Genomic DNA, 15,672 nt, shown 5'->3' with positions numbered 1-15,672 from the left:
TAAACCAGATCAGGATTACAGTAATAAGTATTAAACTGGGGCAGGATCACAATAACAGGCATTAAACCAGAGCAGGATTATAGTAAGTATTAAACCAGGGCAGGATTACAGTAACAAGTATTAAACCAGGGCAGAACCACAGTAACAGGTATTACACCATGGCAGGATTACGGAGATAAGCATGCAACCCGCACAGGATCACAGTGACAAATGTGAAATCAGGACAGGACCACAGTAAAGAGTATTAAATCAGGACAGGATCACTGCGATTAGCGTGCAACCAGGACACGATCACTGTGACTAGCATGCAACCAGGACAGGATCACTGCGATTAGCGTGCAACCAGGAGAGGATCACTGCGATTAGCGTGCAACCAGGACCAGATCACTGTGATTAGCATGCAACCAGGACCGGATCACTGTGACGAGCACGCATACAGGACAGGGTCACAGTGACAAGCATGCAACCAGGACAGGGTCACAGTGACGATCATGCAACCAGGACAGGGTCACAGTGACGAGCATGCAACCAGGACAGGGTCACAGTGACGAGCATGCAACCAGGACACGATCACTGTGATTAGCGTGCAACCAGTACCAGATCACTGTGATTAGCATATAACCAGGACCAGATCACTGTGATGAGCATGCAACCAGGACAGGGTCACAGTGACAAGCATGCAACCAGGACAGGGTCACAGTAACGAGCATGCAACCAGGAAAGGATCACAATGGCGAGCATGCAACCAGGACAGGGTCACAGTGACGAGCATGCAACCTGGACAGGATCACAGTGACGAGCATGCAACCAGGACAGGATCACTGCGATTAGCGTGCAACCAGGACCAGATCACTGTGATTAGCATGCAACCAGGACAGGATCACTGTGATTAGCATGCAACCAGGACAGGGTCACAGTGACGAGAATGCAACCAGGACAGGTTCACAGTGACGAGCATGCAACCAGGAGAGGATCACAGTGACGAGCATGCAACCAGGACAGGATCACTGTGACGAGCATGCAACCAGGACAGGGTCACGGTGACAAATGTGAAATCAGGACAGGACCACAGTAAAGAGTATTAAATCATGACAGGATCACTGTGACTAGCATGCAACCAGGACACGATCACTGCGATTAGCATGCAACAGGACAGGATCACTGCGATTAGCATGCAACCAGGACAGGGTCACAGTGACGAGCATGCAACCAGGACAGGGTCACAGTGACGAGCATGCAACCAGAACAGGATCACTGCGACTAGCATGCAACCAGGACAGGGTCACAGTGACGAGCATGCAACCAGGACAGGGTCACAGTGACGAGCATGCAACCAGAACAAGTTCACTGTGACTAGCATGCAACCAGGACAGGATCACTGCGATTAGCATGCAACCAGGACCAGATCACTGTGATTAGCATTCAACCAGGACAGGGGCACAGTGACAAGCATGCAACCAGGACAGGGTCACAGTGACGAGCATGCAACCAGGACAGGACCACAGTAAAGAGTATTAAATCATGACAGGATCACTGTGACTAGCATGCAACCAGGACAGGGTCACAGTGACGAGCATGCAACCAGGTCACGATCACTGTGATTAGCGTGCAACCAGTACCAGATCACTGTGATTAGCATATAACCAGGACCAGATCACTGTGACGAGCATGCAACCAGGACAGGGTTACAGTGACAAGCATGCAACCAGGACAGGGTCACAGTAACGAGCATGCAACCAGGAAAGGATCACAATGACGAGCATGCAACCAGGACAGGGTCACAGTGACGAGCATGCAACCAGGACAGGGTCACAGTAACGAGCATGCAACCAGGAAAGGATCACAGTGACGAGCATGCAACCAGGACAGGATCACTGCGATTAGCATGCAACCAGGACCAGATCACTGTGATTAGCATTCAACCAGGACAGGATCACTGCGATTAGCATGCAACCAGGACAGGGTCACAGTGACAAGCATGCAACCAGGACAGGGTCACAGTGACGAGCATGCAACCAGGACAGGACCACAGTAAAGAGTATTAAATCATGACACAATCACTGTGACTAGCATGCAACCAGGACACGATCACTGCGATTAGCATGCAACCAGGACCAGATCACTGTGATTAGCATATAACCGGGACCGGATAACTGTGACAAGCATGCAACCAGGACAAGGTCACAGTGACAAGCATGCAACCAGGACAGGGTCACAGTGACGAGCATGCAACCAGGACAGGGTCACAGTGACAAGCATGCAACCAGGACAGGATCAAAGTGACGAGCATGCAACCAGGACAGGATCACTGTGACGAGCATGCAACCAGGATTAGTGTGCAACCAGGATCAGATCACTGTGACTAGCATATAAAAAAAGACCGGATCACTGTGACGAGCATGCAACCAGGACAGGGTCACAATGATGAGCATGGAACCAGGACAGGATCACAGTGACGAGCATGCAACCAAGACAGGGTCACAGTGACGAGCATGCAACCAGGCCAGGGTCACAGGGCCTTATTTTGGTTCATTCTTTCTGACAAAATCCTTCTTAGATGGGCAAAACCATGTGCACTGCAGGTGGGTCAGATGTAACATGTGCAGAGAGAATTAGATTTAGGTGGGGTTTTACTTCAAAGTGAGATCTATATTGCAGAGTAAAAATAAAGCAGTCAGTATTTTCCCTGCACAGAAACAAAATTACTCACCCAAATCTAATTCTCTCTGCACATGTTACATCTGCCCCCCCTGCAGTGCACATGGTTTTGTCCATCTAAGAAGGATTTTGTCAGAAAGAATGAACCAAAATAAGGCCCTGAGTGACATGCATGCAACCAGGTCAGGATCACAGTGACGAGCATGCAACCAGGACAGGATCACTGTGACGAGCATGCAACCAGGATAGGGTCACAGTGACGAGCATGCAACCAGGACAGGGTCACAGTGACATGCATGCAACCTGGACAGGATCACAGCGATATGCATGAAACTAGGACAGGATCACAGTGACGAGCGTGCAACCAGGACAGGATCACAGTGACGAGCATGCAACCAGGACAAGATCACAATGACGAGCATGCAACCAGGACAGGATCACAGTGACGAGCATGCAACCAGGACAGGGTCACAGCGATATGCATGAAACTAGGACAGGATCACAGCGATGACCATGACACCAGGACAGGATTACAGTGAGGCAGGGTTATAATGAAACCATTACATCTAGGCAGCTGTCACAGTAATAAATATTTAAGAGTAGTTGTGTTAGTGTCCAAAACATTACAGCAATGATCTAGATGACCGCATAGTTATGTATGTACCATTAGTGCAGCATTCACTATAATCTACAAGGCTGGACTCACGTGTGTCAGTAGTGTAATATGGATGCAATCAGTGCTGAAATACAGTATATCAGCACAGGAGTGTAGTGGCATAATAAATCATGCCTGCTTTGAGGAATATATTAATTAAATGGGTTACATCAGGACTGCAATATATTATATTCAATTCATGCTTGAATTTAATAACATGGAGAAAAAAAAAAAAAAAGACAGATCAGGGCTGGGCTCTACACTTGTGTGTTTTAATAACATGAGTTAAAGCCCTCCCCCTCCCCCCACATGTCACTGAGGAATTAACCCCTTCCCGCCAGCTTCTCAGCTGACTGCACAGAATCTCTGCTGCATGTCCCAACATGTTTATGTTATGGAGGGAGGGGCCTGGGGGAGAGGGGGCCCGCCTCGTAATGGGCGTGGTTTGCAGGTTTCCGACTCTCCGTTCTAAGCGGGCGTGGCTTGTCCAAGTTGGCTGCTTGCTGCTGCTCCTGTGTATCGCCGTTAGTAGTAGCCGGGACTGCGCTAGTCGCGTGTGTGTACAGTGCTCCGCGCTCCCTGTCTGTTTGTCTGCCGGTGCTGGTGTCCCTTCTCCTGTCTATGGGATCCTGCTGTAGGAAGCCAATGTCAGAGCACTGAGCCAGGTAAGGACTGCCACTCCCTACCCCTAGAATGGAGTGGGATGCTGGGACTTGCACCTGGAAGATCTGTTGGAGGACGCCGGCTGTTTGCACCCGTGCTGGATGCTGCGTATATTGTGCACCCCTAAAATGGGTTTTCGGATGATCCTTCTAGTTATTCAGACGGTCTGTGATGATACAGGTCACGGGCAGTGCAGGTGCTGTGCATTGGGTGCTTGCAATGCACCTGGGTGGGGTATGCATGTGTTCTGTATCATCTGCTGGATTCCCCATTGCCGGTTGTTTCCGATGTACTTTGTGATTGAGCCTGTGATGGGCTTGTATACTGATATCACGGTTACATGCTTCTGTGTTTACACCGAGATGTGTATGTACGCTGCATGTAGTGCGTGTGTAGCGCCTATAGAGGCTGCTGGCAATAGCACCAGGTGATGTCTCGGTGGGAGCGGGCACTTGGGTTGGGTGGTGTCCGGCATCGGTGTGCCCGGTGGTACATGGCCACTGCGCTGGTACACGTGGATGGGGCAGCAGGTGCTGGCGGCGGGGGGAGGGAAGGGTTAATGCTCCTATAACACCCGAGACATTCCACCCGCAGAGTTCTGTTGACTGATGGAATCTATGTAACGGTTCTTGTGCATGAGAGATGGGGAATCTCTGGGGTGTATACAGGTGGGATCAGAATGCCCAGGGATGTATGAGGTCAAGATCAAAAGGCTCAGGAACGTATGGGGTTGAATTCAGAATGCCCAGGGATGTATAGTGAGCCAGAGAAGAATGTCCAGCGAGGTGTAGTGGTTCTGATTAGAATGTCCAGTGATGTATATGGTCAGGCTCAAAATAACCAGCCATGTATAGTGGTCCAGAGAAGAATATACAGTGATGTATAGTGGGTCAGAGAAGAATGTACAGGGATGTATAGTGAGCCAGAGAAGAATGCTCAGTGAGCTATAACGGTGGAGTTGAGAATGCCCAGAGATGTATCGTATTCAGCCTGAGCATACCCTGCCATGTATAGTGGTCCAGAGAATAATGCCCAGGGAGTATAGTGGTTGGGCTGACAATACCCAGCAAGGTGTAGTAGCTCTAATGAGAATGTCCAGGGATATATAATAGTTCTGATAAGAATGGTCCTGATAAGAAAGCCCAGTGAGGTATAATGGTCCTGATAAGAATGCCTAGCCAGGTGTAGTGGTGCAATTGAGACTGCTCCTGGACATATGGTGGCAGGGTTCAGAATGCTGAGGGGATTATGCCCTGGGTTGTTCGGTGGCTGAGGTGAGACTGACCAGGGGCAGTGTCTGCTTCAGATGTGGGGCTGCAGCATATTCCACATTTCAATTGTGAAGCTACACCAATTACCAGTGAGTCTCTGCAGCCGGTGCCCCTGCGGTTGGCAGTTGGTGCACTGCAGCCCCACCTTTGGAGCCGCCACCGCTAGGGAATGTATGGTGGCTGAGGTGATCATGCCCAGGGGTGTATGGTGGCTGAGGTGATTATGCCAAATGGGTGTATGGGGGTTAAGGGGATTATGCCATGGGGTGTATGGTGGCTGAGGGCATTATGTCCAGGGAAGTAAGGTGGCTGAGGGGATTATGCCCATTGATGTAGAATAGCTGAAGTGATCATGCCCAGGGGTGTATGGTGGCAGGGGTGATAATGCTAAGAGGTGTATAGTCGCTGAAGTGATCATGCCCAGGGGTGTATGGTGGCTGGGGTGATAATGCCCAGCTGTGTATGGTGGCTGGGTGATAATGCTAAGAGGTGTATAGTCGATGAAGTGCTCATGCACAGGGGTGCATGGTGGCTGAGGGGATTATGCCAAGAAGAGTATAGTTGCTGAAGTGATAATGCCAGGGATGTATTGTGGCTGGGTTGATCACGATTAAGGGTGTATGGTGGCTGGGGGGATCATGCCCAGGGGTGTATATTGGATGGGGTGAGAATCTCCAGGATTTTTTGGGTGCTATGATGATGCCCAGGGATGTATGGAAGCAGGGTGAGGGTGCCCAGGGATGTGTGGTAGCTGGGATGAGATTTCCCCATGTATATAGTGTCCTGAATAGTTTTTGGTGCCAATATATTATTTCAGCTACTTCAAGTCTCCTAGAAATCCTATCCACTCTGCTAATTTCCCAGACTTTCCCTGTCATAAAGAGCTTAATCTAGTGATAATGGGAAGGCATGTTTCCCTGGGTAATGAGAGAGATCCTTTCTGAATCATATCCCTAATATTCTACCAGTAGGGTACCGCTCACCTGTTATTGTGATAATGTTGTCAGGTTACTGGCGATTGTGTCTGGAAGGAATTAGATCCGTTAGCATTGTTTGATTACAGTCCTTGTCTAGTTTCCTTAAGAGCAGTCCGCCACACGCTGGGTCATATAAGGATTTTCACGCACCAGTCTGTAGGATTTGTTTACAAACAGTGGCTGTGAGGTGGTTGCGCTGCCCTCATGTGGACAAGATGGAGCCTTGCATGAGAATATAGGAATTGCACACTAGCAATGATCCCTACCTTACTAAATGCAGCTATCCTGCAGTTCATTAGAAGGGGCCTATTTTCAAGTCCTTTCATAAATTTATGCAAGTTTGTGTCTATCTTTATGTATCCATGCAATGTACTTTTTGATAGAAATCTTTTGCAAAGGTCAATTACCACTCACAGTCATTATTATTATTAACAATATGGGATTCCGACTGTCTGAATCCCAGGCCGTTTTTGGTTCATTTAACAGTTGGAATTCAATGTTCCGACTGTCGCGGTAAAGTTTTGTTTGTGAATACATAACAAGGGTGCATTGTACTTGCTCACGTTGTTTTGTAGTTGCCCCTTCTTTACCAAAATTAACACAACCTTTTCGTGTTTTAGCAGATTACAAATTCAACAATGGCAAGACCACTTTCCGATGGGAGTACCTCTGAACCTGTGGGAAATATCCAGACATATGCAAGCCACGCCTTTCCCGCCAATGTTGCTGTCTGTCAAGCCTCTCGTGGACTTTCTGAGCAAAACATGCCAGTTAACTATCCAACTACCCCCAACCCATCTGCCCCTGCGTCTTTGTGTCACAGATGCGCCTCACCTCGTAGAAATCTCATCCAGAACAGATGTGAAATGGTTAACAGTTGCGAGTCTGGACCTTCTTTGACAACTTTTGGGACAAGACCATGCTCCTACCCAGAATCCTTCAGCACAGGAGAAACCACTGCTTATGGTAAGTGATGTACCACAGTTTGCCCTATATTACAGCACGTGAACCTCTGAATCAATGCATGAGATGTAGCAGGCAATAATATGAGCAGTTCTGAGTAGGCCCTGGATGCTGTTTATTGTACCTGCAGGTAGGCATGTCCCGACTAGTCTGTCACCCACTTCCTTTAATAAAGAGAAGTCTGTATGGAGCTAAACAGTACATACAGTAGTGATCTCTTTGTAGCTTCCCCGGATAGTTTGCAAGCTCTTGGGTGCTGTGTCCCAGCCCATTATATGGAGATTCTGTCCTCTAGTGCCAAGGCATCTGCCGTAGATGTTAAATTAGCCACCTGCATTCGAAAAGTGATCTAATTCAAATCTGTCCTGTTAGTGGCTACTGTTTGCCCCTTTCTGTCCTCTAGATCCCTACATTGCAACCCCATCTCTGTTCTTTTACCCAGTTGTTAGTTAAAGGTCACATTGGTAAGGACAAATGGTGCGCTTGCTAAACCAGGACAGTAAAGTTAGTGGATGCAGCTGCTCACAGGGCAGAGACTGCACCGTACAGAGAGAAGCGTCCAGGAGTGTGAGTCTAAACTTAAGATGCAGGTATAGTCCCTGATGGACTATTGACCTGTCCTGGAATGAGGTTCCGGCAGAGATTGTGCCGCAGAAGTCTCTCTTCTGCATACAGGCCACACGAGACTCTCTCGCTCGCATTGACCATGTAGGTCTTCCCGCACATGTTCCCCGTCTTCCTGTTTACCAGGCTGCATGTCTGGCCAGGCGCCAGGTCTCGAGAGGCCGGTCATGACACCCTGGAATGAGTCCAGCGTGTCTAGAAGAGATGGCTTTGTGAACACAGTGGCACGGTCATGTGCTGGAATGAAACGCTTCATTACAGTGTGTAATTGGCCAACCATCCTTCATCTGCCTGATTTCTGGTTGTGGTAGAGAGTGTGTTATGCCCTGTACAAGTGGTTCTGGGAGTGATGCAGCCTGACAGGATTTTCCCTGTTTCTGCAGATTAACCTGCACCAGCAATGTTCCATGTTACAAACCATTTCCCTAGCATATATCAGAAACGCTGAAGTAAAAACTGTAGGCTTAATCATCTATATTCCAAAACTGTATCTACCATGTGTTTTTTAACATACATATATTTTAAATTAGAAAATGTAGTGACTTGTTGAATATTTTCTTTTAAATCGCTATAACTTATGCAAGGGGAATCCATGTGTCATTTCTTCAGCGCTATGTAATGGTTAGCAGAGTCTTTTTGTGCGCAATGCTCTGCTTAAATCTCATTGGTCTGTGACTCTTCCTTCCAGGTGTCAGGCACACGGCCCGTGAGCACTCCAGGTCGGGCACAGAGGTGGACGTGTTAAATCGGAATGACCGCCAAAGACCACTTCCATTGGCAGGCGAGGGGCCCATAGAGCGGGAGATTGCTATGCGACTGCGTAGGATTGGAGACCAAATGAATGAGCGTTATTTACAAAGAGTAAGTCGTGTCCTATTTGTCATATCTTAGGAACATGCATTTAACATGTAGGGCTAGATCAGGAGTGGCCAAACCGGTCCTCGAGATCTACCAACGGTCCACATTTTCCAGGTTACCTAGCTGGTGCACAGCTGTAGTCATTACTCACTGTCACATTGTAGAACATGCTGCATTCATTCCTACTATAGATCCACAGGTTGCCAGGAAAACATGCACCGTTGGTAGATCTGGAGGACAGGTTTGGCCACCCCTGGGCTAGATGTTCTAAGCCCTGGAGAGCGATTCAGTGGAGAGACAAAGGGCCAGATGTTTCAAGCTTCACAAAGTGATAAAGTGGAGAGTGATAAACAAGCAGCCAATCAGCTCCTAACTGTCATTTTTCAAACCCAGCCTGTAACGTGACAGGTAGGAGCTGATTGGTTGACTGTTTATCACTCTCCATTTTATCATTTTGTAAAGCTTGATGCATGTGGCCCAAAGTACCAGCGGATCTGCTCCTAACTGTCAGTTTTTAAATGCAGCCTGTAACATGGCAATTAGAAAGTGTGTAAGTGAAGAGTACCAGCCCGTAGCTCATAACGGTCATGTTACAGGCTGCATTTGAAAACTGACAGTTGGGAGCAGATCGGCTGGTACTTTATCTCTCTCCCCTTCTCACCGTAAGCTGCTCGGGAACACAGTCCGCAGCGGCAGCCTGTAACTTCTGCAGCCATATACAGTTCCTAGTACTTGTTGTTCAGCAGGGGGTAGTAAAGGAGAGCTGAAGGTGCAGTGAGCAGCAGGGTTAAACTCTCACCTAGTAATCAGACCTCTCCGTTAAGGCACGACTCTCTCATTCTATATGTATTGGGATGTGATCATGCAGAACGTGTAGTCTGCCGCTGTGTGCTGCTCTCTGTGCGGTGTGTTCAGTCTGTGCAGCTTTACCCGGCTCTTCCTCCTTTTTATATGTGTTACTATATTTAACCTATGACTCAGCCGCCTCCTCCCACCACTGCCACCATCTGTCGTCTTTAACTCCTCCCGCAATGACTAAACCTGGCACTCTGCAGGTCCCAACCTGATTGAATGTTATTAAAGTAAAGTTACAGCCTGTGACTAGCCGTAGGACACTTTTGCCCTCAGATGGGGGTAGCGCTGTTGTCTTGTTATATCTCTTCTGTGAGATAGTGTTCCTGTTAGTCATATCTCGCGTTCCTTACTATAATGTTATTGCCATTACTGCAGATCATACAACGGTTCATTCAAAGGAACATTCCTTCTAGGGGAGAGTTTTTCAGAACATTTCTTTTGCAGATAGTCCGTAATCTAGAATGCCTAATTAAAAATGATCTTTTATTGTCTAATTTGCATGAGATTTAAAAAAAAAAAAAAAAAAGTGCTGATTGGCTGTACAGCATATTAATAGCTGTTAATTGTCCCCATGGACTAATACTTGTGGTGACGTTGCCGATAGCAACCAGATAGTTGGTCATTTCGCTATATCTTCCTAGAAAATGATAGACAGAATGTGGTTGTTATGGGCAACGTCCTCTGTTAATTATTAAGCTTTTTCCTTTCAATTTACCACCATGTGCTGTAGGGGGATGCCTGCAGTTGTAGAAACCTTAAGTTTAAATTCCATCTGCTTATAATATGTGTTTTTTGTTCTTTCAGAGGCAGGTTGGGCAGCGACAGTGGTGGAGACCTCTGCGATGGCACGTAACCCAAATGATCTCCGAGATTGTGACCGCCTTGTACAATCCACTCGCGGACATTTTACTGCAGAACTAAGGCTGCTGAAGTGGACAATTGGTACAAAATATTCGGGTGTTAAAGCAAAAAAATGCCCACGTTCACTCCTGGTCAGATTAGGCTTCTGCTGGACAGAAGCTGGGAGACTTGTATAGTCCCCAAGGACAATACTGCCGTCGTCCAGCGGACGTTCAAGATGATGATGAGAAGAATCTGAGTACACGACTCTTCCGGTGATAGTCACCCTTTTTTTTGCGAAGACTTGAGATACCGCTTTCGATCTCGAGAGCCATTGGCTTTCGCCGGATGGTGTTTATATACAAGGTGGATAATGGTCATTGCCTTATCTTCCTAATTAGGTTTGTTGACAAACTTTCTTGTAGTAATACAATGGTTTCCTCCAGTTGAGACATTGGAAGACAACCGTCACAAATGGGGGATTTTGGTGATGTGGATTTAACTGGTGGTGTTGATACATTTTTGGGTGAAACAAAACTATGGCACATTCTTAAAGGTTTCTACTGAGTACATGGAAGAACCTGTAGCCAGAACCGTTGTAGCACTGAGATAATTCCGGGTAGCGCATGGATTTGGTCTGGCTAACTCACTCCTACTGCACTCACATTTGTGAATGGAAAGGGTCTTTATCTGAGCCATACTAAACTGCCCTTTTAGCCAAACTGTGGAAATCCTAAACAAGCCATACAGAAATTCTTGCCAGCCCCCTCCTACCCCTTTTTTTGCATGCTGTGGTTGGCCCAGGGATCCTAAATCATATACATAGACCTCAGCATGTTGCCACCCTGTACTGACCTATCTCCTAATAGCACTTACGCTTTCTCTGCTGAATAAGATGCCTGATTAGTTTCTACTAAGCTTTGATAAAATAAACTTTTTTTTTTTTATCCTTTGCTACGAGCGAAACGCAAATTTGCTATCCATTAAAGAAGAGAAATTAGCTCCTAGGCCAAGAGAAAAAATTGTATAACGTAAAGAACGAAGTTAATATATTTTATTATTATTGTAACTTAAGGGTTTTTGTTTCCTTTTATATGTAAGACACAATTTTATATCTAAGGGAATAAACGTGAGGTTTTTTTGTTTTTTTATAGTTTTCTTGAGAATAGTTTGTATGCCGGCTTTACTAAGAGTAAAGTTTAACACGTGCAGATCCTTGAGGACAGTGAACACTATGACCTACTGGGAACACTGGACAGATGAGCTTTTGGCATACACATCATGGGTATCTATGTCCTATTGGACTAACCGTGAATGCTGATTTATTAAAGGACCACTAGACTTACTATGCTGGTTGGCTTATATAAAACAACTGAAGAAACTCATAAGTTCTGGAGACATTTTATAGAAACCTATGGGGAATATTTTTTCTGATGCACTCCAGACTTCCTGTTTGTGGTCTAGGTTGAAAGACCGCACAATCGGCCTCAACTTGAAGAAGAGGATGCGATTAATGATCACCTTTTTATGTCAGGCATCCAGTGTTTGTAAGTTTGGTGGTCCTTTAATGACAAACTTGGACTTGTTCCATTTTAAGTCTGTTTCTGCAAAGAGATCCATGATCTCCGAGCAGGCCTCAAAGGCAACAAAGATGGACTGATCTGAAGAAACATCTGTCCACGTGGTTCGAAGTTTCCCGGTAATCTTAGTAAAGGCTAATTTGCTTTGTCATGAAACCAAAATGGTGGTTGAATTAATGGGCTAGTTCCAATTGGTTATACAGTCACTCTCTACAGCTTCAGTATTTAGTCTCCTGCCTGTCGCAGTATGATCAGACCCCTCATTTCAGCAGTTCCCCCTGCTTGCTGCCCCTTCTCCCATATCCCGTGCAGCCCCCCCACCCCCCTTATCAGCCGATACCAGCTACAGGTCCCTTATTTCATCCCATGTACCAGTGGCAGTTTTTTAATAAACTTCTAAAACAAATCACTTTATCATTAAAAATAATTAGATTTTTATTTTTATTTGTAAAGTTTATGAAAGGTTTTCTATTTTTGTTTATTGCAGAGATGCTAAGAGAAATGAAGTTACGTATATTTATTTCTTGGTAGCCCGCCTATGTCTCTGGCATTAATCAGTGACACTTCAGAGATTCCTTCCACTATCCCGCTTCTGCCGCCTGTAGGTGGAACCCAGGGGACATGTCACTCAAGGGGCTCGAACTTTTGTAAATACTGTACATCTGTGAAATGTAAACATCATTTTTTTTCTTACGTTCTGTACATTTTGTGATTGCGTTCTTTTTGTACATGGATTTTGTATTTCTTTTCAATAAAATTTCGATCTGACTTGTATTTTTTTGGCTTATCGATGTTTATTTCGGTTTCCGGACCACAGAAAGAGATTACGGTTGCTTCCATTAGGGCCTACGCATTTCTCTTTCCGATTTAGGGAAATGCCAGACGGTTAATCTTAGCCTATCAGAACACTGCAGTTTCCTGGTCTAAGTCAGCCTATTATGTAAGTGAATGGTGAATAGTCACTTAAGACTTTTTGCTGTGATAATTGCATGTACATGCATTGATGGTGGAATCTATAAGCTGCATTCACATTAATGATATCTTGACCAGCTGTGAAATATTCTTCTAAGAAGGTTGTAACCTTCTAAAGCAGGGATGGGGAACCTTCGGCCCTGCAGCTGTTGTTGAACTACACATCCCAGCATGCCCTGCTATAGTTTTGCTATTTGGCCATGCTAAAACTGTTGCAGGGCATGCTGGGATGTGTAGTTCAACAACAACTGAAGGCCCGAAGGTTCCCCATCCCTGTTCTAATGTACTAGATTGTTACTACAAACAGTACAATGGCTAGATTAAACTTGTGCATACCTAGACCTATTGAAGCATCCAGCTGATTATCACCGCTCCCACCACCATACAAGCACTTCACTCATTCACGGCTGATCTGTTATGCAGCAGGTGTCCCTTGCCCTGTGGGACACCTCAACCAGGATTGCGGCATAGAACTCTCATACGGAACAGATCTCCCACCCTGGCCCATTCCTTTATGCCACATCACCCTCTGCTTTATACCCTACCAGTCCCAGTTCTTATTGTTCTGACGACCTTGAGCTACGGCAGTGGGTGATGTCCTAAAACAGAATAGGACTAACATTTCACAGAGCCGCCAACTACCATGCCATGAATGGCGTGTTATGCAGCAGAGGTGGGTACTATTTTGATAAAAAACAGAACCGGGAGGCCGGTCTACTCTAGCCACAGAAGAAGAGTCTGGTGTGTACTAGGAGAGTAGACCAGTATGTGTAAACCCCTGTATATCCAGTGTTCCTTATATGCAAGAGTTAATTCATGTGCAGCCAGAGTGTTGCCTTGCAGTTACCCCCAGTACTGTCCAGCTGCTGCCTCTGATGGAGAAAGGTGATTGGCTGTGCTGTACAAGGAGAAAGTGCGCAGTGCCGGGACCCATAATGTACTACATCATTAGAAGATGTGTGTATGTGCGCCATGTCTGACTTCCAAACCTGCTGGCAGCATTTGTGGGCCCAACCATCTACCCCTACATCTCTAACCTCATCTGCCTCCACTTTGCCCTGACAGAAACCACCATATCGCTTCCCAACTAATTACCTCTTCTCCCTTCCACATCCAGGACTTTTCCCATACTAGTCTCACCAAGACTGCAAGCAACTCATTCCTTACACGACTATCCTCTGTCCTCCACTGCACCTCACTCCCTATCAGACTCTCCTCTCATCCACTGCACCTCACTCCCTATCAGACTCTCCTCTCATCCACTGCACCTCACTCCCTATCAGACTCTCCTCTCATCCATTGCACCTCACTCCCTATCAGACTCTCCTCTCATCCACTGCACCTCACTCCCTATCAGACTCTCCTCTCATCCACTGCACCTCACTCCCTATCAGACTCTCCTCTCATCCATTGCAGCTCACTCCCTATCAGACTCTCCTCTCATCCACTGCACCTCACTCCCTATCAGACTCTCCTCTCATCCACTGCACCTCACTCCCTATCAGACTCTCCTCTCATCCACTGCACCTCACTCCCTATCAGACTCTCCTCTCATCCATTGCAGCTCACTCCCTATCAGACTCTCCTCTCATCCACTGCACCTCACTCCCTATCAGACTCTCCTCTCATCCACTGCACCTCACTCCCTATCAGACTCTCCTCTCATCCACTGCACCTCACTCCCTATCAGACTCTCCTCTCATCCACTAGACCTCACTCCCTATCAAAAAATAGAGTGAAACAGCTCTGTATAGAATAGTATTAATATTTATTAAAATTACAATAATATTGTGGCCAACAATAGACAGACAAGACTGACAAAGACTTAATTAAAAATTAATTACTCTGGTTAAACTCCATAACTTGGCGCATTACAGTGGCGCACGCAGGGGGGGGGGGGGGGTTTCTGGTTGCCCAGAAAACCCCCCTTGACAGGCCAAGTTTATTTATTTTTTTTAAAGGCAGTTTTTTCATATTTACCTATCCACATGGACACAAGGGGAGAATATAATAGTGTGCCAAGCGCAGTGGTACACTTATACAGTGTCCATGCTGATGTATATCGACATAGACGCCAAAAAAAAAATCATGAAAAACTCATATTGACCTTTTCCATGTTGACACAACGCTCGTGTCAAACTTTTGACCAATATGATGACCTTTTGTCTGCCGATCAATAGTGGTCGACTTATTGACTGATTACCCTATGACCCATACCCAACCTCACTTCTTCCCCCCAAAGCCTATCAGAGCTCATGCTAAGCGCTCCCCCCCCCCCCCCTTTTATTTATATCCCGGCCCACCGATGTCAGATTTTGTTTTTTGAATGGCAGCTAGTATGTTCTTGCTGATAGCATTCTCTTTCTTTGATCATATGTATAGTATTACTCCATATAAGGGAAATAAACGGCCCTTGTAAAGACTAAAGGGACACCCACGTGGCCCTATAACTTCATTTTCTCCATCACTTATTTAATCAGCTGTTTTGACCAACTCATTTTATGTAATATGGGAATTTCCATAGAAAGTGCCACAGTATCTTCTCTAGGTGGTATCTGCACCCACACGCCAGGTAGCTGAGCACTTTGTCTAATTGTCCCCATGAAACCGTCCAGGGAATCCCACAGGACGCTTGTACTGAAATGGCCTCTTGGTTTGCAAGTCCCTATTGTTTCAGAGAGAGCCTCAGACGTAACATAACATAACAACACAACACTTTGTCCTCGCTGACCCAGGAAGACAGTTCGCTTACTAAT

General features: G+C 46.3%; 1 protein-coding gene across 7 annotated transcripts in view; it reads left to right on the top strand.

Annotated features, from left to right (window-relative positions):
• Positions 1–12,718, top strand: part of BBC3 (BCL2 binding component 3) — a 104,120-nt gene extending 91,402 nt beyond the window's left edge. For 4 of the 7 annotated variants that reach the window (XM_083159783.1, XM_083159782.1, XM_083159786.1 and 1 more), the window contains 3 exons: positions 6,845–7,190; positions 8,500–8,672; positions 10,329–12,718. In XM_083159783.1, the coding sequence (XP_083015909.1) occupies positions 6,863–7,190; positions 8,500–8,672; positions 10,329–10,445 (618 nt within the window). In that variant the 5' untranslated portion in view covers positions 6,845–6,862 and the 3' untranslated portion in view covers positions 10,446–12,718. Of the gene's footprint in view, positions 1–3,786; positions 3,979–6,844; positions 7,191–8,499; positions 8,673–10,328 lie in introns of those variants that run through there. The other 3 variants (XM_083159780.1, XM_083159779.1, XM_083159784.1) reach the window with 3 other exon arrangements.
• Positions 12,719–15,672: the final 2,954 nt, after the last annotated feature.

Source organism: Crinia signifera, chromosome 9 (genome assembly GCF_055691185.1).
Source record: "Crinia signifera chromosome 9, ASM5569118v1, whole genome shotgun sequence".
NCBI classification, from domain to species: domain Eukaryota; kingdom Metazoa; phylum Chordata; class Amphibia; order Anura; family Myobatrachidae; genus Crinia; species Crinia signifera.
This window is presented reverse-complemented; position numbering and strand designations above follow the sequence as displayed.